Source organism: Euprymna scolopes, chromosome 12 (assembly GCF_053919585.1).
Source record: "Euprymna scolopes isolate OS-2025 chromosome 12, ASM5391958v1, whole genome shotgun sequence".
Classification (NCBI taxonomy): domain Eukaryota; kingdom Metazoa; phylum Mollusca; class Cephalopoda; order Sepiida; family Sepiolidae; genus Euprymna; species Euprymna scolopes.
The window spans coordinates 145,663,908-145,687,575 of NC_136493.1; the positions used below are offsets into that span (position 1 = coordinate 145,663,908).

The 23,668-nt window shown below is 32.9% G+C and overlaps 1 protein-coding gene across 1 annotated transcript in view; it reads left to right on the plus strand.

Annotated features, from left to right (window-relative positions):
• The window catches only part of LOC145291527 (uncharacterized), a 1,250,821-nt gene that overhangs the window by 335,994 nt on the left and 891,159 nt on the right, over positions 1–23,668 (plus strand). Inside the window, exons 16-17 of the mRNA XM_080137518.1 lie at positions 2,266–2,506; positions 19,371–19,620. Of these exons, the coding sequence (XP_079993644.1) occupies positions 2,266–2,506; positions 19,371–19,620 (491 nt within the window). The remainder of the gene's footprint in view (positions 1–2,265; positions 2,507–19,370; positions 19,621–23,668) is intronic.

Here is a 23,668-nt window from a genome sequence, read left to right on the forward strand (position 1 = left end):
TGTAATTCCATTCTAGGTCCCTGCTTCCCCAACTGTACTGATATGCAGAAGTTCAAGTGTAACGTGAACCGACATCTTGCTGCCCAACTCGCTACATAGTACCCCAGTATCTGCTGCCCCTAATAGTAGCGCCCTACACTAAAGTGGCAATGTGCCTTGTTTGGGGTGAAAATGTAATGAAAAATAAATCTTCCCTATCTTCAGTTCCTTCCGATTAATTGTGTATATGGTTCACACACTGACATCAAACTGTTCACTTATTGTCTCTATAGACACACGACGATCCTTATCCATTTAATTCTTTATTTGGCCAATCAACTCTGGTGTTCTGACTTCCTTACTCCTCTCACACCTCACCATCCCTAAAGACTTCCTGCTCTCCTTAAATCTCTTATGCCAATCAAAAACTGATGCTCGATTCATGCAAGATGGTCTAAAAAGCAGTCTGAAGCATTCCATACGATTTTGTTGCATTTTTTTACAAAATTTAAAATAGAATTTTATTACATATTCTTCTTACGTCCAGATAGTATTTTTGAAATTCACCAGCTGTGACAATTAGGCTTTAGTAGGGTGTATTCCAATTCCTGCTGTAGCTGTTCATTTGAACCTGCAATCATAAAAATAGTCAGTCATCTCATAAGATGTATAGCAATAATATACTGAATTTTGTAGCGTCTACAACAATTTTAAATGCCTGTATAAAAAAATCTGGAAACTTATTGAAGGTACCTGGTATATACATACATATATATATAAAGTGCCAGTGTAAAGTTGCATATAGATGTGTGTGTGTGTGTGTGTGTGTGTGTGTGTGTGTGTGTGTGTGTGTGTGTGTGTGTGTGAGAGAGAGAGCAATGGTCGTACAGATGTGTAGGCAAAGACACGAGCTTAACATATATTAGTAATACTTTGAGATACAAATTTCATTTATTCCATGACCGCTGACGTATTTAAAAAAAATTATACCTCAAAATAATTATTCCCATTCGAATTAAAAGAAATAGAATTAATCTGTTACAAGGGTACGAAAGTTACCCAAAACAAACTTAAATTACACTCAACAATCACTAAAGAAAAATAAATACAACAGTAATGATACGAAAATCGATATATAATAATAAATGTTAATAAAAACAATAAAAAATAGCTGGACTCATCGCCTAGGCGAGTGCTAACGTACAGAATGCATGGAAGGAGGGAGAAAAATAAGGTTACTTGCACACACACACCACACGATATGTAACTAAATAGGGGTAAAATTATACACAATTACAAATATTGAACGAACATAAATACTTAACATTTAAGCCTTAATATAACAGAAAGGAGGAATTTTTAAAAATAAATAATAAAATTATAATCAACTTACCACGAACACAGGGATGAGCAGCTATCGAAGGTGACCTAGGAATAGGAAGAGGCAGGGAGAGAGGGCTAGCTTACGACATACATACACTTTTTCTCGCTTTCCATTTTGTATTTGTTTTTTGGCTTTACGTTTTTTTTTTATGTTTTGGTATCGTGTGATTTTTTAGATCATATCTCCAAATAATCTTCATATCTTAGGGCGTAAATATAAATACAATGTATCGTCATATTTCAAAACACTCGTATCTTAGTCCATTCATATCTCAAGGTATTACTATGTGTGTGTGTGTGTGTGTGTGAGTGTGTGTGTGTGTGTGTACGCACACGATGTGTACAGATTTGTATTTATAATATATTATAAATATATATGATATTTTAATTCGTTCAAATTGTGTATATATTATTATAGTCGTGATTTCAAAAGCAAAAAGAAAAGTGTTTGGATGCCATCAGTTAGAATCAAAACCGAAAGCAAAACTGTAGCATTCAAAGCTGATGACGTTACCACTGTACCAACGTGACAAACATATGAACTGATTAAAAATTAAAAATAAACTAAGATTAATGTACAAAATATATAACGATATTTTTTCAATTTTGACCCGTTTTTTGACCCCTTAAAATCTATTTTAACTGACTAAAGACCCATAAAAGAACGGTTCATAAAAAAATCCAATCATTTGAGGTCCCTAGCGCCGCTCTGTGACTTTTAGTTTCGGAAGATAGTTTCAAAATATGGAAACAGACACACATATAGCGTTTTATATATTAGATTAAAGCGGAAAAGTGGTTGAGGATAATTGTTTTTATACCTATTAGATATTTTTTAGATATTTATTTGTATATTTTCTATGTAATTTTTTTATTTACTTTTTTTATTATTATTTATTTCAGAACAAGAATCTGGCGAAAGAATACTGTCAGGTTCTAAAGACCAAAGAACTTTTCTCCAAGTGTGATGATATTGTCCAGTTCCATTTATTCTATGAGTTGTGCATGCGAGACATGTGCACTCGGAAAGATAATAACAATGCCGAGAGCATGTGCATAGCATTGGAAGCATATGCAAGGCAGTGTGCTCTCAATGGCGTCATTGTCGAGTGGAGGAAAAATGTTACTCTGGCTCGATTATGCAGTGAGTATTCTCTTCAATTATTAAAATGAAAACATTTTTTCTTCTCATACATGCGTCCATCTCGATTATTCCAAACTCTTCCAACCTATTTGTTTATTCACATCTAACAGATGAAAAATCGAAAATAAATGGACATTATTGATTCTTACACTTAATAACTGTGTTTCAAAACGTTTAATGATCGGTTAATTAGTTTAGGAGTTAATCCTTGTGCATACGAATATACAAACGTGTGTGTGTGCTTGTTGATATGAATAAAAAAAGGTAAATCTCATTCTTCTATTACTTTCACGTTACAACTTTTTTTTTTAGTTTAGGAGTGAATCATACACATACAAATGCATAACCCTATATAGATGTCATAACTTTATCTCAATCGATATATGATAAATTTGATAACGGCACATGAACATATGAAGTTCATATAAGCTAGGACCCTTTTTGTGTTGTGCGGAGTTAGGGTTTGAGAGGAATTTTAGACTTTCTTTCTGCATGACTAAATTTGATCAAGATCAGATGAGAAATGACATTTCATTTAGAAAAAAAAAAAAGCAGTTGTCTTGTTAACATTGACGAATGGAGGGAAAATACTACTTTTGTTCGGTTATGAGGTGAGTATTCTCTTCAAATATTAAAAACTAGCGTGGGAGGAGCAGATTCGTATTTATCATTATAGAGCCAATCATTTATTAAATATTATATTGTACCTAATATATAGTATTGATTTCAAAAGATTAAAACAAAAAAAATAACTTCGGTACCATCTGCTAGAATCGAAACCAAAACATTTAGCACTCAAGCCGCATTCCCTGTCGTTTCAACTATCGACAGATAGATAAGAAAGATTTAAAATTAAACTACTTCAAGCTAGAAATAAATTTGCGCATGCGCAAAAGTAATGTCCATAAGTTGAAATGAACATTTTCTATTTTAACCTGCTGATATATTTCTGTGCGCGTTATTCATCCATCCAAAGATTATACTTTGTATAAAACATCATTGGTGAATGATTACTATTTCCTATTAATTTCAGTGATATGTGACCAGTAGTTTAATAGTTTATCAGTTAAATATTTTTACACATACACACATATACTGTTTTATTTATATAAAAAAAGAAAACATTTTTGTTTTTCTTTATTCTCATACATGTTTATTTTACTTTCTTTTGATTTGACTTCGATTTCTCTCTATAAAAAAAGTTTAATATAATCTCTTATGAGATAACAATAAAAAAAACATCCATAACTTAACATCCAATACTACTTTGAATACTATAATAATTTCAACTAAATTAAACTAACTAATAAGCAGTTTAAATTCATAAACTACAGTGAAAGGTCGTGTCGACTGTAGAATTCAGTAGGTTAAGCGAACTAGAATATACAAGGTGGCCCACTTAAAAGTAGTCCCGGAAATGTAGTAGAGAGGAGGAACATTCTTTTATTGTTTAAATTACCTGCCGTGTTATAAAAGATGCTGAAAGTGCTCTCCATTGACATCTATATGCATTTCTGGACACGTTTAACAACGTTTAGAGATACTGCATGTAGATCTTCTCTGGTGATTCTCCTGATAGCGTTAATAATGTTCTCCTTTAGTTGGTTTAGACTGTGAGGATTATTTGCATAAACCTTTTGTTTTAAAGTGCTCCATCGATAAAAATCCAGGGAACGTGGTGGCCATAACCTTTTGCTTATTGTTCTCTCTTCCGTAGACATGTCATGAACTCTTGTCATTGATCTGCGGGATGTAGCGCCATCTTATTGGAAATAGAATTGCATTTTTTGTGGTGTCAGTATGTGGTTAAGAGAAAGATTAGAGAGATCGGACTACTTTTAAGTGGGCCACTCTATAGTTAGTCATTGAGCTAATAATTTAATTATATATTAATAATATGAATATTACGAGTATCTGTCCCAAAGAAAAAAACTTTTTTTTTCTAAGTGAAAAACTTGAAAATCTATGAAGACAGAAGTAGTACTATTAAACCAAGCGATCTTTTGGGCAGCAGAATTTATTTTTCTACATAGTCACCATCATTCTCAATGCCAGCGATGAAAGATAGCTGTACATCAGCGTCCAAGGTGTGTTTTGTCATCTGAGGGTCGTTCCAAAAATAAAGCCGCCTATTTTTTTTAACTCAAAAAAGTTGAAGAGCTACGAAGACGGGAGTGGTGTTATTAAACTGAGCGACCTTTTCTGTTCCAGAATTGATTTTTCTACATATTCACCACCATTCTCAATTTTTCAAGATATTCAATGACGCATCTCTGTGATAGACGTCCACGACAGGGTTTTTTTTTTTTTTTTTTTTTTACAAAGGCATCACCACATTATCAAGGCCCAGAGGCCACTCAAGGATAAGGGTTAAAGAGTGTACAGTAGAAATTAGTCAATATAGTAATCGATAGTAATGAAAATTTGGTAAATTTAATAACTTATATGGAACGGCTCATCAAGAACTTATTTACTTTAGACTTGAACACAACCATATTGTAGTCAGCCGGAAAGCAGGAAAACGGAAGACAATTCCACAGGCATGCAGTTCTAAGAAAGAAGCTTTGTTCATGGAATCTACGTTTAGGTTTAGGCACAAATAAAGAGTGGGGGGGAATTATTGATAGTGTTTACAGCTAGACGAGTGTTTCTTGTGAAAGTTTGGCGAGGGGGACCATAGATTGAAGCTCAGTTGAACACTTTCCATGAAAATAACGATACATCAGAGACAAACTCGCAACATCTCTTCTGTGAGATAGAGGTTGCAAGGAGGAGAAAAGGACATCTCCTACGAGGCTACGAAGTCTATTTTGAACTCTATCAAGGCAGGACAAGTCTTTTCTAGCAGGGGTTACTTTCTTAATCTCACATCGTCAATATCTGCAACAGTGAGACAAAACTTTCATTAATGCATAAGTTCAGCAGTTATAACAATGCACTTTTCAATCACATCTGATCCATTCGGTCCAAATAAAAAAAAATAGGAGGGATTACTTTTGGAACATCCCTCGTATCATACATTATTATGAGTTTTATATTTCATTTGCCTCATTTCCACTATTTTGATATGGTCGTAGAGATGAATTAATAAGTCTTTACACATTAATACAGTTTATTTGATTTTAGCGTTAATTTGCATTTTTTTTACTCTTGTTTGCCTTAAACAAGGCATATTGCTACTTAGGTGTAAAGATTTTAACTTGGGACCATATCTACAGCAGACTATGTAGGGAGTTGAGCAGCGAGATGTCTGTTCACATTACATTTAAACTTCTGCATGTTACGTGGTATATACGATATAATCACATTGCACACCGATTTTTGCTAGAGCACCAAAGTTAAGCAACGTTGAGCCTGGTCAGTACCAGATTGGTGACCAATTTGAGAATACCAGGCGCTGTATGTAGGAGGATGTCGACACCTCCCTGCAAGATTTGCAAAACCTTAACATCTTCATTTTCCCTAACGGGGATATATATGCGACTGGGGACCACTTGTGAATTTCATATTCTCATGAAACTTCCTCTGTATTGCTACATTGTACGAAACGGATGTTGTTATTGTTACGGATTTCTCATAAATGTACAGTATAGCTGGACTTACAATAGCGGGTACTTGTGCATTATCTATGTTACCACGCTGAAGTAAAGTTATGTAGAAAGCCATTCTTAACCTGGGGAGGGTGCTTTGTAACTATTATGTATTTTCACCTACCAATTTAATAAATAAAAATATCATAAAAATTGAATTTAACTTGAAAATACTATTTGAATAAAAACAATGATTTGAATGGGTGTCCGGGCATTTTTACCGGCACTTGGCATATTCCAGTGGTGATGTCAGATGCCGGTCGAGCCCGAGCAGACATTTATGAGAATTCCGGTTCGTAATATGCAGAATTACCAACTTCTGGTTCATGCAGTGCACTAGCACCAATTTATTAAACCACATTTAAATGTTATAAAAATGCTAATCGTTTTAAGTGACTGTTCAATTGTCGATAGATTTTTTCCTTAAACGTATATATAATTGTATTAATTCATGCGTATATTTGAATATGTAAGTGAGTAAATGTGTGTGCATTATTGCAACTGGTTTCCCTCTGTGCTTGTAAACAGTTACTATATGGTGAAATGTATGTGTGAACGGTTGGTAGTCTAACCATGTCTGGCTGACGAGTAAATGCATGTGTGAATCTAGGTTAAGCTTGCTTTACATGCGTTATACCTGGCGAGGGTAGAGGAGGGTAAGAAAATTTTATGCTCATTGTGAGGCTTTTATGTATATGAGACCTTTGAACGTGTATGGGCCGCGGATAGAGGTAGATATAAACTGGTTGGGGATAATGGCACGTTTGGAAGAGCCTTACCCAAACCACCCATGTAAAAAGTAAATTTAAATTTTGTTTTCTTTGATGGCCAATTTCATCATCTCTCGTTACTTTTCGGGACAATTTAAAGTATAATATTCAGTTGATCCTACAACCCCGAGAATTATTAATGTGTCGGCTGTTCGAATGTTTATATAAAATTATTTTTATAAAGCTCTATTTTGCGTTGAGCACTTCTGAAAAAGTATTGGTTCTAAGTTTATTTTATAAATGTATTTAAACATATATATATATATATATATATATATATATATATATATATATATATATATATATATATATACATGGCTCTTGTAGACTGCAACGTTGTTTGGCTGTGAAAATATATATGAGGGGCGTGCAATAAGTAATGCCTCTGACCCACTTCCCATAGCAGTAGAGCAACGAAACTTGGCACAGTTATTAGTCTTTCTCTACATAGGAAACACCCAGAGTTATGCATTTCTCCCATCGTTTGATACAGCTCTGGAGACCGTTTTTGTAAAACACCCCAGGTTGGTCCTTCAACCAGGACGTGACTTCAGAAATCAAGGCTGCATCATCTGAGAAACGCTTTCCTTTCAATAACAACTTTATGGCTGGAAAGAGGTCAAAGTCAGAGGGTGCAAAGTCAGAAGAGTAGGGAGGATGGAGTAGATTTCATAACCACACGCTCGTGCTTCTGATCTGGTGACATGCGAGTTGTGGACCGGAGCGTTGTCCTGCAGGAGGATACTTTTGCTGATCTTGGCCCACCTCTTGATTTTGATAGCTTCCCTTAATTTCCTCAAAAGTGAAGCATAATAGGCTCTTGTAATCGTGGTACCTTTTGCCAGGAAATCTGTCATCACTACTCCGTCCTGGTCCCAGAAGACTGTGAGCATGACCTTGCCAGCGGAGGGCAGCACCCTTGCCTTCTTTGGAGGTGGTGAGTCCAAGTGCTTCCACTGCATTGACTGGGGTTTAGTCTCTGGATCATAGGGATGGACCCAGGTTTCATCCTGTGCAATCAGTCTTTTGAAAAACTTTGACTCATCTTCTTGGCACATCTCCAAATTCATCCTCGAGCACTCAACGTGTTCTCGCTTCTGGCATAGGGTGAGCAACCTGGGAATCCATCTGGCAGACACCTTATGCATATGCAAATGGTCATGAATGATACTTTCCACAGACTCTGTACTAATCTTGACATCTTGGGCTATTTGGCGAATAGTAATGCGCCGATCTTCCAAAATGGCAGCCTCAACTTGACGGACAGATGCCTCATCAATGGCAGAAGGGGGCGACCAGGTCTGGGAGGTGTTTCCACAGACTTCCGGCCACGTTTGAATTCACGATGCCAGCATTTTACAAGGTCATATGATGGGGCATTATCACCATAAGTTCCTTTCATTTCATCAAAAGTCTCCTGTGGTGTGCGTCCTTTCAAATACAAAAACCGGATCACTGCTCGACATTCAACAGGCTCCATTTCACACCTGACTCAGGTCAAACACCTGTAAAACAGAAACCACATTTAGTTCAGAGCTGTAATTTGCTACATAACCCGTAGAGATATAAATCATTACACATGCAAAATTTCAGCTAGATCAGACAACTGGAAGTGGGTCAGGGGCATTACTTATTGCACGTCCCTCGTATTCCATGGAGTTCAAAAAATGGCTTTTATCCGCAGAGAAAAGTAGTTAGTAAAATAACATTCATAAGCAAGCTATAATTTTGCTGGTTTATTGAAAACTACAAAATATAAGGGAAGTCATATTTGTATAAAAATTGATAATAATGCATATATATATATATATATATATATATATATATATATATATATATGTATATATACTCCTATAAATTCGTTTTTCTTTTGTGAGTATTGATATTCATATTATAAACCCTCTTTTCTATTTATTTAAAAAGAAAATACAATTTTCTTATATATGGGGTGTGGAATTGCATTCACTAGCAAAAGATCTAGCTAATTTCCATATTCTTGAAAACATTCATTTTAATTAATTCCTTATTAGTGTTTTCCTTTTATTTATGGGATGATCATCTTTATTCAACTATTACGTGCAATTATATTCATGCAGATATTCTACATGATTTATACTTGCATAATATTTGCGTAAAAAGTTTACAGTAAACACAAAATTGTTTCCATAATATATTTATGTATATATTTTTGTTTAATCTATAAAAGTGAACGTGTCTGTGTGTGTGTACATTGTCCTATGCAATAACTCTGTCAATTTTCAGTTTACAGACTCGAAATTTGATATACAGCGCACTGAGATTTGGGAAAATCTTTGTAATCCGGGTTCGGCCTGAAATTTGGCTGTTAAGGGGTCAAAGTTCAACGATTTGACATTTGAGAACTCTACCAAACTCCTCCGACAATTTTGGGTCTAAACACTTGGAATTTTAGATATAGATTCCTTGGACATGGATCAAACTTAATAACTTGATTTGAGTCCAAAACAGTAAATTTTAAGGGGTCAGAATAGAGGTCAAAGTTTAAAAAATTGATCGCTTTTTTTTTTTGCTCAACATACACTTCCAAACACCCGAGCAACGCCGGGCTGAAATGCTAGTATATATATATATATATATATATATATTTGTTCCAATTAATATTAAGATTTTTTAATACCGATAGACACTAGTGTTTCATGCTTACGCAATCATCAGTACAGGAAGTAATAATTTCTACTGATCGTGGGACTTGGAGCTAGTAAAAAAAAGTCAATCTTGGCTTATCAATATAGCGCTCTTCTTCTCGGCTACCAGGAATTACCCCTTAAATGAAAGTGAATTAAGATACTTATGAAGCCATGTAAGTGGGCTTGTCATAATGTCAACCAGCGATAAAAGTATACGAACAAACAGGAAGTTTGTGAATGACGTACGCAACTAATTTTCGGCTTGATTCTCAATTCATAAATAAGGCTCAACGTTAATTTTACTTAAAAGGGTTTATAGCTATAATATTTTTTCCAATAACTATTAATAATTTTTAGATACCTACTAACACTAGTGTTTTATGCTTACGCAATCATCAGTACAGGAAGTGATAATTACTGCTGGTCACAAAGCTCGAACCCAGTCAACTAAATCAAAACGCTACTTCAAATCTCAACGCTCCGCTGTGAAAACTCTACTCCAAATCTCGACGCTACACTGTGAAAACTCTACTCCAAATCTCGACGCTACACTGTGAAAACTCTACTCCAAATCTTGACGCTCCGCTGTCAAATCTGCTGTTAAAAATGTTTTCAATGGGTTCAAAAACTATATCCGACGAATATCAGTCATTGTTGGCAATATATTGACGAAGTTATAGGAGTGACATGTCTTTCAATTGTATGTAATTAGTAAGCAGTAATATGAGTGAAACTGTACAAACATCACCTCAAAATTATGTGCATTTAAAGCATTATCACATTGTTTTACCAATGGTGGCTATAAACGAGGGAAAAAGACAAACCTGTAAAAATACCAAGTCATGAAATCTGTGTTCAAATACGTCCATGTGCAAAATCATTTATGCACACCCTGCGGTTAAAAAATGTAATTCGACACACTGCTCCTAAAAACTCGCTACTCCAAATTCTCGACGCTCTGCTGTCAAAACTTAATTCCAAATCTGATGTCAAAACTCAACTATAAAACACTATGCACTACTGACAGCACTTGCTACTCTGACATTCAAATCCAAAATCAACCCTGTCTCTGAAAAATCAGGCTTTTTATATCCGACCGGAAGCATCTCATTTGCATGTTAGGTGACAATATCGCAAGCATATAAAGAATAAAGGCGGCCATTTTTTTTTCTTTCTTTGTCCATTCTTTTAATCTACATGGAACTTTACAGACTGCACACAAACAGATTTGTATTAATTTTTAATCGATGCGCATCCTGAGCGCCCACTGTAGCTTATGAAAAAGGAATTTTATTGTACCCAAATAATTGAACAAGTCAGTCAAATGGAGAAGAAATTGAAGCAAAGACTATGAATGCGCACATATCCACACTGTCTAAACAAAGAGAAGCATAAATACACACACTGTTTACATAAATTTCTTCATAAATTGTATATTTTAAATTTTACTTGTTAGTGTGATTGAAAGTCATTTGGAAGCAGCAGAGTTATCGTTCTTGAGAATTCTAGGAATCTCATGAAAACAAACGAAGAAGGCATGAGTAAGGCAGAGTACAGCGAATTACTACTTAATACCGTTCACGACAGACATTCAAAGTTCTTCGGCCATTTAATGCGAGCAAACGGCTTGGAAAAAACTTGATGTTATGAAAAATTGTCATGAAAAAAAAAAAGAGCGGAGGAAGACAACAAAGTTCACTGAACGTCTCAACAGGGTCACTTGAAACACGACTATGGATCTCATCAGAAAGACCGAATGTATAGACTGGAGAGCTATGATTATCGATTTCTGCAATAATAGACCTGATATCTGAAGAAGTGTGACTCATGATACCCCCAAGAAAAAGGTCATCGTCTATATTTCATTCCTACCAGGGGTTATTTCAATAAGCATCCGGATAATTAAAGTGGACTCATTTACTGTCTTGCATAAAGATTTAAACCTATATTTTTTCAGAAGGTAATTGAAATAACATCAGTACTATCGTAATCATCACCATTAGGGGTTTTGATCAATCCTAGAGGAGAAACCCCTCTCTGGTTGCTTTCAATCTTGTTCTGCCCCCTAACTAAGAGCAGTCACGTAGGACCCCGTCAGCTGTTGTCGTTGTTTTTTTTTTTTTTTTTTTTTTTTTTTTACATGGGGGTCACCACTTATCAAGGCCTGAAGGCCACTCAGGGATAAGGGTTAAAGAGTGTACAGTAGAAATTGGACAATATAGTAATCATTAGTAATGAAAATTTGGTAAATTTGATAACTTATATGGAACGGCTCATCAAGAACTTATTTACGTTAGACTTGAAGACAACCATATTGTAGTCAGCCGGAAAGCAGGAAAACGGAAGACAATTCCACAGGCGTGCAGTTCTAAGAAAGAAGCTTTGTTCATGGAATCTACGTTTAGGTTTAGGCACAGATAAAGAGTGGGGGGAATTATTGATAGTGTTTACAGCTAGACGAGTGTTTCTTGTGAAAGTTTGGCGAGGGGAGACCATAGATTGAAGCTCAGTCGAACACTTTCCATGAAAATAACGATACATCAGAGACAAACTCGCAACATTTCTTCTGTGAGATAGAGGTTGCAAGGAAGAGAAAAGGACATCTCCTACGAGGCTACGAAGTCTATTTTGAACTCTATCAAGGCAGGACAAGTCCTTTCTAGCAGCTCCTGCCCAGATGTGGCAATAGTATTCCATCCTTGGACGTACTTGGCTCTTATATAGATAGAGAATAGCATCAGAAGTGAGATATCTACTGGATCGATAGAAAGATCCCACCATTTTTCCAGCGGCCTTGTTGTTTCTTCATCTAGTTTTTGGCGTTTTTCTAGATCGTTTCTATTGCTTCAGGGTCCATTCTGTCGCTTTAGATGTTCACCTATTGTCTGTATATTTTGAAAAAGGGAACTTGCTTGTCTGTTTTCTCGTTCGTTCGTATGATGACAATGATGTCATTTACTCCAGCTTTCTGTCTGATCCAAGTGCTTCTTTTTGTCATGCTGAGCATGAATGTGTTTAGATTACTCTTGTTGAAACAACATTATTGAAAAAAAAATTTTTAATCCTATAAGACGCATATCAGGATGATATGCATGTTATTGAATATCCATTAAAGAAACACAAAACGAAACTTATTTTGAATAAGTTAAACGAGGCAGCTATTGTCGTAAATGAGCACAAATGCGAATTAAATTGAGACAAGATATCCAATATCCGAAATAAGAAATTCCACCCGATAATAGACTATGAAAATAGAAAAAGTGTCCACACAAAGCAACAAAACCGAATTAGAATATTTTTAATAGTAAACCAGCTGTCCCTGACCCGCAATGCTCGGGAGTCTTTTTACATCCATCTTTTTAGTTTTTAAAATATGTCATTTGTTTTTTAGAAAATTATTTTTAATAGTTATAAAAAATTTAAATTAGTTTATTACTGTATAGTTCAGTGGATCGTTATAGTTGTACTTATCAGCTCTGTTTCTTTTTGTTGATATTAAAAATGATAATAAACCCTTTCCTCATCCAAACAAAGATTGTAGATAAAACAAAATATTAACTTAAAGCAACGCAAATATACATAAATAAAACTGAGATGTAGTTTGCTTGAAGCATTGTGTGAGATAGGTATGTAGGAGAGATTTAGAAGGCTATCATAATGTGAGGAATGGAATGTAGTCGGTGTTGAGGAAGAAAGACGAAAACAAGTGACAATTTGCAAATCAATAAGTATATATATATATATATATATATATATATATATATATATATATATATATATATATTCAATTTTCATGATCACTCCTAGTTAGAGGGACAGAACAAGATTTTAAGTATTAATGTCTTACTTGAAGAGGTATACTGTGTGTGACAATGTTCCATGATATATTTCGAGGGAATCCCTTTTTCAAATGGTGGATATAACAGATCTATTCAAAGCATGCTGTATGGAAGAGTGAAAACAAATGAAATAAAATGGCTGTGCGGGATATGCATATTAACTAATTGAATAGTTAACTTAAATTATTCAACAGTTATTGATACAGTGTTTTAAATATTAATTATTTAACTTAAATATCAAAACTATCTTTTATTAGAAAAAATATTTTTAAATAACCAGTAATTCGAAACGACATTAATTTGAAAAATGAACTGCAAATAAAAATATAAATTAAAAATATAAGTATCACTGGATTCAGAATCGTCCATGAATCCTCTGGAAGGATTTATTCGTTTATTATTGACTGGATTCGATAAATGTAGGTACGAGCAATAATGGCGAAAAAATACGGGGGACATAATTTTGAAAGCCGGTTAATCATAATTTTTTGTATGTTTCTGACTACTTTTTGATTGTATTTAAAAGATTAAAGCCTAAAGTTAATTTCCAAAAAAAAGAAAAAAATATTTGTGCACGTAAAAAAAAAAGTTTTAATGAAAAATGCTTTTACAGCGATATTCAGAAGCTAACAACTTCCGCTCAATTTTGAAGTTAAATTCATAGTAGAAATCCTTTGAAAGATAAATATTAGTTTTCTGGGTCTATTTCAAAGATAATTAGTAAAGTGCTAAGATATTGAATTAAATTAAAAAAAAACACCTTGTTTGTACAAAAAATAGCTTAATTAACCCCCAAAGCGAAAGATTCTATCTTTGCATAAACAAAAATAAACGAATTCGTCTAAATGTGGATTCTACGGAAGCCCGAACTGTCCGAAAATCAAAAGGCTGTTTGAAAATGACGTTAGGTAATTATAGGGAGTTAGGCAGTGCTGTTTTCTTGTTTTCCCTCAGCCATATATCCGTACATTCTTACCATGAATATTTGTATTATTTTTACTACTTTTAATTTATTTTTCTATGCCACTGCTTTTAAAAAAAAGTTATTTTTCAAGATTATATAAAAATTATGTTATACCGAAAGTTTCACGTTGATTCAAGCAAAGAAAATATTAAAATCTTATAAAAATTATGCAAAACATGTATTCTAAAACAAAATAGAAATATTTTTTGCAATTATAATTTTTTAAATGAAAATATTAAATAAACAATGCTTAATCCCATGACAATATCAATAGTTCGAGAAATTAATTTTTCTTTTTGTTATTGTAACAATTTATAATGCTTTATTTTCATTAAAAAAAAGCAAAAATAAATTTGTTTTTTTACTATAATTTTAGTAAAAGTGTTTTTTTGTTTAAACAAAATAATACATTTCACTAAGATTTAAATAAAAATAACAAGTTCATTATATTTCGTGATCATTATTTGATAAATACTGAAAATGTCATTAAAATTGGTTAATTTCCTGATTTTTGGTGAAGTTTTAAGTAAAGCGAGGGGTCAAAATGTTTATACATTTTGAGCATCGGCTATTCGTTTCGAACATATCTAGATAAAGTGGTTTCCCACCTCGTTTAGTCGATCAAAACCGGTGCATAAAACAAGACATCTCTTATCAAATAAAATCCAGTTTTAATGAATGACAGTAGGTGGACTTCTGTGTGTGAGGGAAGAGTGGATTAACATTAAGCAATATAAAAAAAAACTAATAACATTAAATATAATTAATAAAATGAATTGGAAATGTTTTATCTAAGAACGCGATCCGATATTTGCCATTAGCATCTTGTGAAATAGAATCATGTATGTACCTGGTATTAAAGAAAAGCTCATGTGTTTACATCTGACCATTTTGGTTGTCTCTTCATTATGTATAAGATATCCACCCGGATACAGTGATCTGTTAGGGCCATATTCAAAACAAACTTTCAGCGGACACAAAAATTAAAAGGCTGTTTGAAAATGACGTTAGAAAATTATAGGGAGGTTGTTTAAATATGCACATAGTTATGCAAACGTTATTGATATCGGCTTATTCTTGATATTGGTAGATTCGTTTTTAGGGTGACCGAGAGACAGAAAGGTCACCACAGTAACTGAAAATAATATTTTTAGGAAATAGAGTACCCAAAAAGACAATCGCAGACAATGCATCAGAATTATGTGATGGAAAGCTATCTTCATAGCATTATGGGGTAAATTGATATACCTATTTATGGAATAATGGAGTTACCCAGAGACTATAAATATTGTTGTATCTAACATGTTATACTCTACCTCAGAATTATATGTTCTTCTGTAACATGCTTTTGTTAATACACTTTTTTTTAATGATGTCACTGTATTCAGCTTTATTATTACCAGCCTCCAAGACTGTGACTCTGATGACGAAGAATTTGAAACTTGCACTTGGTTAAAGCGTATTGCATGCATTCTGTATAAAACACTAACTCACACCCACAATCGAATGGGGTTGCTGAGAGATTGGTGCAAAATTTGGAAATGGAATTAAAGGCGTTTCGCCATTTAATCAAAGCATAGAAGCCTACCTGACCAGATTACTGATAAGTTACTGAACAATTCCACATGCAAGAAGAAAGCAAAGTCTTTTTGCATTAATTGGAAGACAAATCAGATTTCTTATAATGATGTTATTTTCTATAAAATATGGTAAAGAGGAGATTTTAAAGATCTATAGAAACCAACCTTACTATAATAAGGTAATGATATGGCGATATTAGAGGCGAATGGGTTGCAAATAATGTACTGATGCAAAGCAATTCAGAACTGGACTGGAACTCGAAGTTAGAAACTGAAAGAGCGAGAAAAGGGAGAAGAAACAAGGCAGTAAATGAAAGCAAGTAATCTTGAATAGCAAAAATGATGCATAAAATTAACTGAAACTTTAATTAACTTAGATCACCCATACAAATATACCAAGAGGCACAAGTAGGAAAAGCATCAGAGCAACCAAGGGAATACAACTTCAAACAAAAACAAGGATAGGCTCGCAACGTCTCTTCTGTTATCCCCCTTTCATTATAATAAACGAACGAATCTAATTGAAAATAAACAAAGACAAAGATCTAAAATGTTGAACTGGCTTGGGATGGTTTAAAGATCTCTTGGTTTTATGCGTTGTAAATTTGTTATGATTTAAATAAACAATGGAGTTGTATAATAAACGCTTTAACGACGTTAATCAACTATTACTAAAGAACACATACTTTTGCAAAAGGCAAGAGAAATAATTCATGATATAGTTGCCTCCCTTTAATATTAAAGAATAGTCAATGAGTAGGGAAATTTCTTTTTACTTTAAAGGTTTTCTTAGCTAGAACAAGCATAATCAAAAAGTAAATGACATGAAATAAAATATATTCATGCCAATAACATAGTGGAAGGAAGAAACGAAAAATAAGCTAGTTTGGATCTAATATCGATATATTAGATAAATGCTACTTCGGTATGATTTTGAAAATTCCGCAATATAATGTTATATGTTAGATAACCCATACTTCACGTGAATATTGCATGATTCTTAATATCGAACGTTCTTTTAACATTTATTAATAAAAATTTATTTCTTAATGATAAAGACATTCAAAGAACTGTCATTTATTAATGTTATATATCACAGCGAATCACCAAATTGAACATATGCAATCATTTACTTCTTTGTATCCAATCCTTTAAAATCATATCTTGCTAGCTTTTCATTTTGAACATACGTACATACATACATGATAGCTTCCATCAGTCTTAACAGACAATGGATATTCACTGTAAGAATGCCTGCTCATGAAATTTTTGTGGCAAGAGTTGCGCAATCTGCAACAACACCTCTCCTGAGTCAACTTTGTTAAATACCAGTGGCAAATGGAGGTTCAGAACGACTGGAAACAATGCCAAGATAAAGAGAGAGTATATACAGCGCCTAGAATTCCCAAATGGTCACCCATCTGGAACTAGCTAGGTTCAATGTTGCTTAACTTAAGTGATCTGAGGAGAACCAGTGTGTAAACGTGATTATGCTGTACATACATGATGATTGCAACGTTTTGTCAGACGAGTGGCACTCCTTCAGACACTTAAAGTCCATGAGCCCAAAAATGACTTCCATCGCCACAGGACCAGTTTAATAGACAAATGCCTGAGGGAGTATCTATATAAAGATGATGTTACAGAGTCTTAGCTTAGTACGACAACTAAGTCTCTCTCTCGGTTCAAAATGTTGAGATCCAGCAACAAGCAAGAGCAAGATAGCCAGCAACAAGTTAAACTGCAGACCAGCTTAATACGGGTACTGGTCTCCTGCTTTATGGTTTTTTAAATCAGAGATTTGCTTCTCCTAAAAAGGTTGCCTTTACCACGGCTTATAGGAGCCCTCTCCACCCCAAAACACACACATACATACATACACACAAACACACACGGTACTAGTTGGCCGTTGACCCTGAAAAAGGGTTCATTCGCTCTTTGGAAGGTCTTGCTTTTAATCCTTCAGGGAGACTAGCCATCCTCCTCACCAAACATGTCTCATGGGGGAACCAGTTTAGTCGCCGGTGATCCGACCATGAGGCAGGTAGTACTGGGTTACATGGTACCAGTAGCATATGACATGACCTGACATACATACATACATATATACATTTATATATATAAATGATCAGAAATATATATATTAGCTAATATACCATAGCAATAATCATATGCTACTAAGGCATGTATCCTCATTTATATTAAACATTGTATCTCAAAGATTTAGGTGCTCTTTCAGTAAATGATTGACCAAATGGTGTGATCTGTCAAGTTCTTTACATTCGATATGTGACTCGTTATTAGAGTTAGTGTTAGGGTTAATAGTTGGATCAAATACCGGAATGTAGTCCACTCGGTCGATCACTTATTGGACGAGCATCCTGTTAATGATTCAAATATTAGTTGGAATCGCCTAATAATCAAGATGATACCTATTTAAGGAATGGAAACCATGCAATTAAGATGCACGGCGGTCGGCATATAGGTATTTACATTACTACTAAATCACGTTTGCTGAGAGTATTAATCAACAGACGTCTTTTTAAAGAAAGTTCTTGTTAACGCAAAAACAATGACACAGAGTTAGGATCAATAAATAGATCAGATATTGAAATATAAACAAATCTGTAGATTATATGTTGGATTAGAAACCATTTGGTAGATCAGATATTGAAAGAACATCGATATTTATCAATAAATTTATCCAATTTGTAATTTTTTAAAGTGAGATGTTAATTTTTATGATGCAAAATGATTCAACTTTGTTTCATGCAGCAATTTTGCTAATCTTGAAAATGTTTCTGAATTTTTTTTTTTTTTTTTTTTTTTTTGAAAATTGATTTTTTTTTTTTTTTTAGTTATTTAGACTATTTTCACCTGAGTTGTTTGATTTACAGCGTTTTGGCCGATGTATCCTCCGTTTATTTTTATTTCGAAATAACATTTTAGTGGAACTGAAATCCTTCTATCGAAATGGAGAACCGATAAGAAATTTTGAACTGAAACCCTCTTTTAAATTTATGGCATAAATTATTCTCATTCGATCAGTCATGGGCGGAAATATTAATTTTATGTTATTTTTTTGTTACGATTGCCGTCTGAATGTTGAAGGTTCAATCCTTACTACAGACCACAATAACTAAGAATACCATAAAATTAACACTACTTCCCAGTCATAACTGATGGAATAAGAACAATCTATTCCATGGTTAAATATTGTGTTCAGTTCGGATATTCATAACCGTACTTGAATTTGACATAAAAAAAAATCCCAATTTTCTTTTATTAGCTTCTCAAGTTCGAAAAGGCGTATCTGATAAAGGTCGGTAATTACATCGGCCAAAACGTTATGAAAATAACGAGCAAGATGAAGATAGTAGTCCGAATGTGCCAGATAATACATATAACATGCATGCTTTCTAATTTGGTGTCTTGATTACAACGTATATTTATAGATTACAAATGCAAGAATCCACAAGAAGAATACACAGAGTGCGGATCGAGTTGCTATACAAGTTGTGATGACAGACAGTATATGGACCAATCATGCGAAGAGGAATGCATTCCTGGATGCCAGTGTCCGAAAAATAAATACTCAGATTCAAATATGAAGTGCGTCTCTGCTAAGCAATGTACTTGCTATGACAAAGCCACACAGAAGACATATGAAGCAGGAGATAGTGTGAGAAGAGCATGTGGAAAATGGTAATAAGATTTGTTTTTATTCATTATTTTTACAAGACGCATAGATTAGTTAGAATTTTGATGACGAGCGACACAAGACTTGAAACAATCTATATATCTATAAAAGTGAAAGTGTCTGTCTGCCTGTGTGTGTATCTGTGTGTGTACATTTCCCTACGCAATAACTCTGTCAATTTTTAGTCTACAGACTCGAAATTTGATATACAGGGTACTGAGATTTGGGAAAATCTATGTGATCGGTTTTCGGCTAGAAATTTGTCGATTTGACCTTTGAGAACTCTACCAAACTCCTCCGAGAAATTTTCGGTATAAACACTTGAAATTTTAGATATAGGTTCATTGGACATGGATCTAACTTAATAACTTAATTTGAGCCCAAAACAATAAATTTTAAGGGGTCATAATAGGGGTCAAAGTTAAAAAAAATTGACCACTTTTTTTTTTCTTTTTGCTCAACATACATCTCCAAATACCCGGGCAACGCCGGGCACCCATGCTAGTATAAGTAAAAAAGACGAATCATGTTGTTATTTCTGTTTACTTGCTTCCTCACGAGGGCAGTTAGACACAAGTTCTATTTTTAATGTGGAGAACATCCAGCTCCCGAATAAAGAGCCACTCTGGCTAGGAACAAAAATAAAGTGTTTCAGTCATGAAGGATTTTTTCTCCACTGACCGAGGACAGAAAAGATGAAGTGTAGCATCAGAACAGATACTACACTGTGATCTTTTTTATTAATAAAGGATACTTGTACAGTTTAATCAAGACTTTAAAAAATGAAAATATAGAAAAAAGGTTATATTGTATGTATCCGTTGAAAAACACGTTTTTATGACAGCACGTTAAAGGTAGCCAACATTGAATTTTTTTTAACACGCCACGGGGAGATAACTTAGTTTAAAGCGCTGACACCACTCCCAATCTTTAATACTAGCTTTCCTTCCTAAAAATCGAACCTTTTGCTCGGTATCATAAACTGTTTTTTTTTCGCTGTAAAAAAAAAAAAAAAAAAAAAAAACTACTTGATGAAATTAAGTGAAATTTTTTTTTCGGAGAACTTCATCCCATAACGGATATGTACGATATAAACTTTTTTTGCGATATTTTCATTTTTAATGTCTTCATTAAACTTGCATAAGTACCTAATAAAGTATTAAAACACAATTTTGGGTATGTTTTACTGTCTACAATCCTTCGAAAAAGTGGTAAAAAAATCAAATCTATAACAAATGTTACCAAAGGCAAGATAAGTTACTCTTCTATCCAACTGGGTAGAATTTTAATGTTCTTACTAAAATGTAAAATGTTTAATCGGTTCGAAAAACAATCAAGTTCAAAGGTTACACGACCACAAGAAAAAGTGGTCACAATGTATTTGTTACGCTGCCATTTTTTTTCTTGTGGTCACGTACACTTTGAACTTGTTTGTTTTTCAAGCCGAATAAACATTTTACCTTAAGTAAAAACACTAAAAACCTACCCAGTTAATTAACTTATCTTGCCTTTGGTAACATTTTATTTATTATATATTTGAGTTTTTTTACCAATTTTTCGAAGAGCCGTGGACAGACAAACATACCCGGAATAGTTATCATATCAGTCAACAGACAATGACAGAATGCTTAATTAGGATTTGGTAAACAAAAGAATTCAAGACAATACCTGTAAAATTCCAACTAGAACATATTCTTGATTGGACAAAAGAAAAATATGAAGACTGTATATTGACGCCAACCGTTACGCAAGCAAAACGACCCGACATAGATAAATAGACAGAAAGTCAGGAAGAAAGTGACGAGATAAGACCGGACGAGAGACGGAGAGAGATGGACGGATAAAAAAGTTTAAGCAAACAGTAGTCGACTGTAGCTCGTTTGTAGTAGCAAGACTACAATGAAAATCTTATGTTAATCAGATTAATTAATCAAAACATTGACAAAATACAATTATTAAAGAAAACATGTTAAAAATAATTGTACGTGTTTTTCTGTGTTTCTTGTGTGAACTAATAACAAAGCAATAACTTTCGAATTTTGACCGCTCTTATGAATTTAGAGTCTAAGTTATACCCTTATTGCAGGAGCCTAAGTAGAACTGAATATCTGAGAGAAATAGCTGAATGATATAGTATATTCTTAATGGACAATCTTTGCATTCGTATTTTCCCTATTCAGTGATTGCATACCTTCAAAGCGGTAAGTATCTTCCGTGTTATTCAATATTATTACTTCTCTTTTTATGTCTTTTTAAACAAGGATAGCATACTAATAATAATAGACGATACACACACGTGTATATACATATATATATATATATATATATATATATATATATATATATATATATACGTGTGTGTATAGTAAGTTAGAAAATATATATGGCAATTAAGCTACACAGAATATTCCGCGTTTCATCTAGACTAGGATTCGTCAGGCTTATGCGAAGAGTTGTAGTCTCGCGTTTTTATATACGCATATTCTATTGAATTTTTAGTTAGCCAATCAGCTTCCTAGTTTCCACCGCTCCCTTCCTAATCAGCCAATGGGCAGGCACTTAACAGAACAAATGCCCAGTTTACGTTGTGTTGAACCTTTCCTTTGTGTGTGTGTTTTTTTAGCAGAGAGTGTAGATATCAAGTGAGTTGACCTATTTTAAACCTATATGTAGTTAAATGTGTGTGTTTTTTAGTATTCTGTTATTATATATATATATATTTTATATTTATATTTATATATATTATGTTAGTTTATTTATATATATAGTATTATGTTAGTTTATTTATATATATATATAGTATTATGTTAGTTTATTTATATATATATATATATAGTATTATGTTAGTTTATTTATATATATAGTATTATGTTAGTTTATTTATATATATATAGTATTATGTTAGTTTATTTATATATATATAGTATTATGTTAGTTTATTTATATATATATATAGTATTATGTTAGTTTATTTATATATATATATATATATATATAGTATTATGTTAGTTTATTTATATATATATAGTATTATGTTAGTTTATTTATATATATATAGTATTATGTTAGTTTATTTATATATATATATATATAGTATTATGTTAGTTTATTTATATATATATAGTATTATGTTAGTTTATATATATATATATATATATAGTATTATGTTAGTTTATATATATATATATATATATATATATATATATATATATATATATATATATATATATATATATATATAAAGTTAAGGTTTCTTATGTTGCATTGTATATGGTCTGATCCGCATTTTGCAATATTGAATTTTCCAGCGATAAGTCAGCTTATGCTAGTACTAAGTCTACAATGTTAACTTTAGTATTCCTATGAATTTAAACTGCATTCTTCTTTTTCGTTATTTTTAACAAATGTTAATAAAAAATATCCGTGGTACTGACTTCTTAACCTATTCAAATTTAAGAAAAAAGGAAAAAAAACAATTATTAATTCACACGTAAACATACATATATATGTATGTGTGTCTATATATATATTCCAGGTTAATATAATTAAGAGGTAAAATATCCAATGAATTTAACGAGGTAGAGCAGGATATACTTTTTATTTACTTTGCATATACATTTATGTATCGCAACACATTCACGAGTATGTTTCAGTCAACTAGTTACAACTAACTAGAGACATCATCAGGGGATGTTGCATTTACAAAAGTCTAGGACGATGTACCTTGTTAGTTATAAGTAGTTGACTAATTATTCTCATGAATGTGTAGCGATATCTAATGTTTACGGAAAATAAAGTGTGTAATATATATATATATATATATATATATATATATATATATATATATATATATATATTACACACTTATTATATATATATTACACACTTTCTAATATATATATGTGTGTAATGTATATATATATATTACACACTTTATTATATTTATATATATATATATGTGTGCGTGTGTAATATATATATATGTGTGTGTGAGTGTAATATATATATATATATATATACATATATATATGTGTGTGTGTGTGTGTAATATAT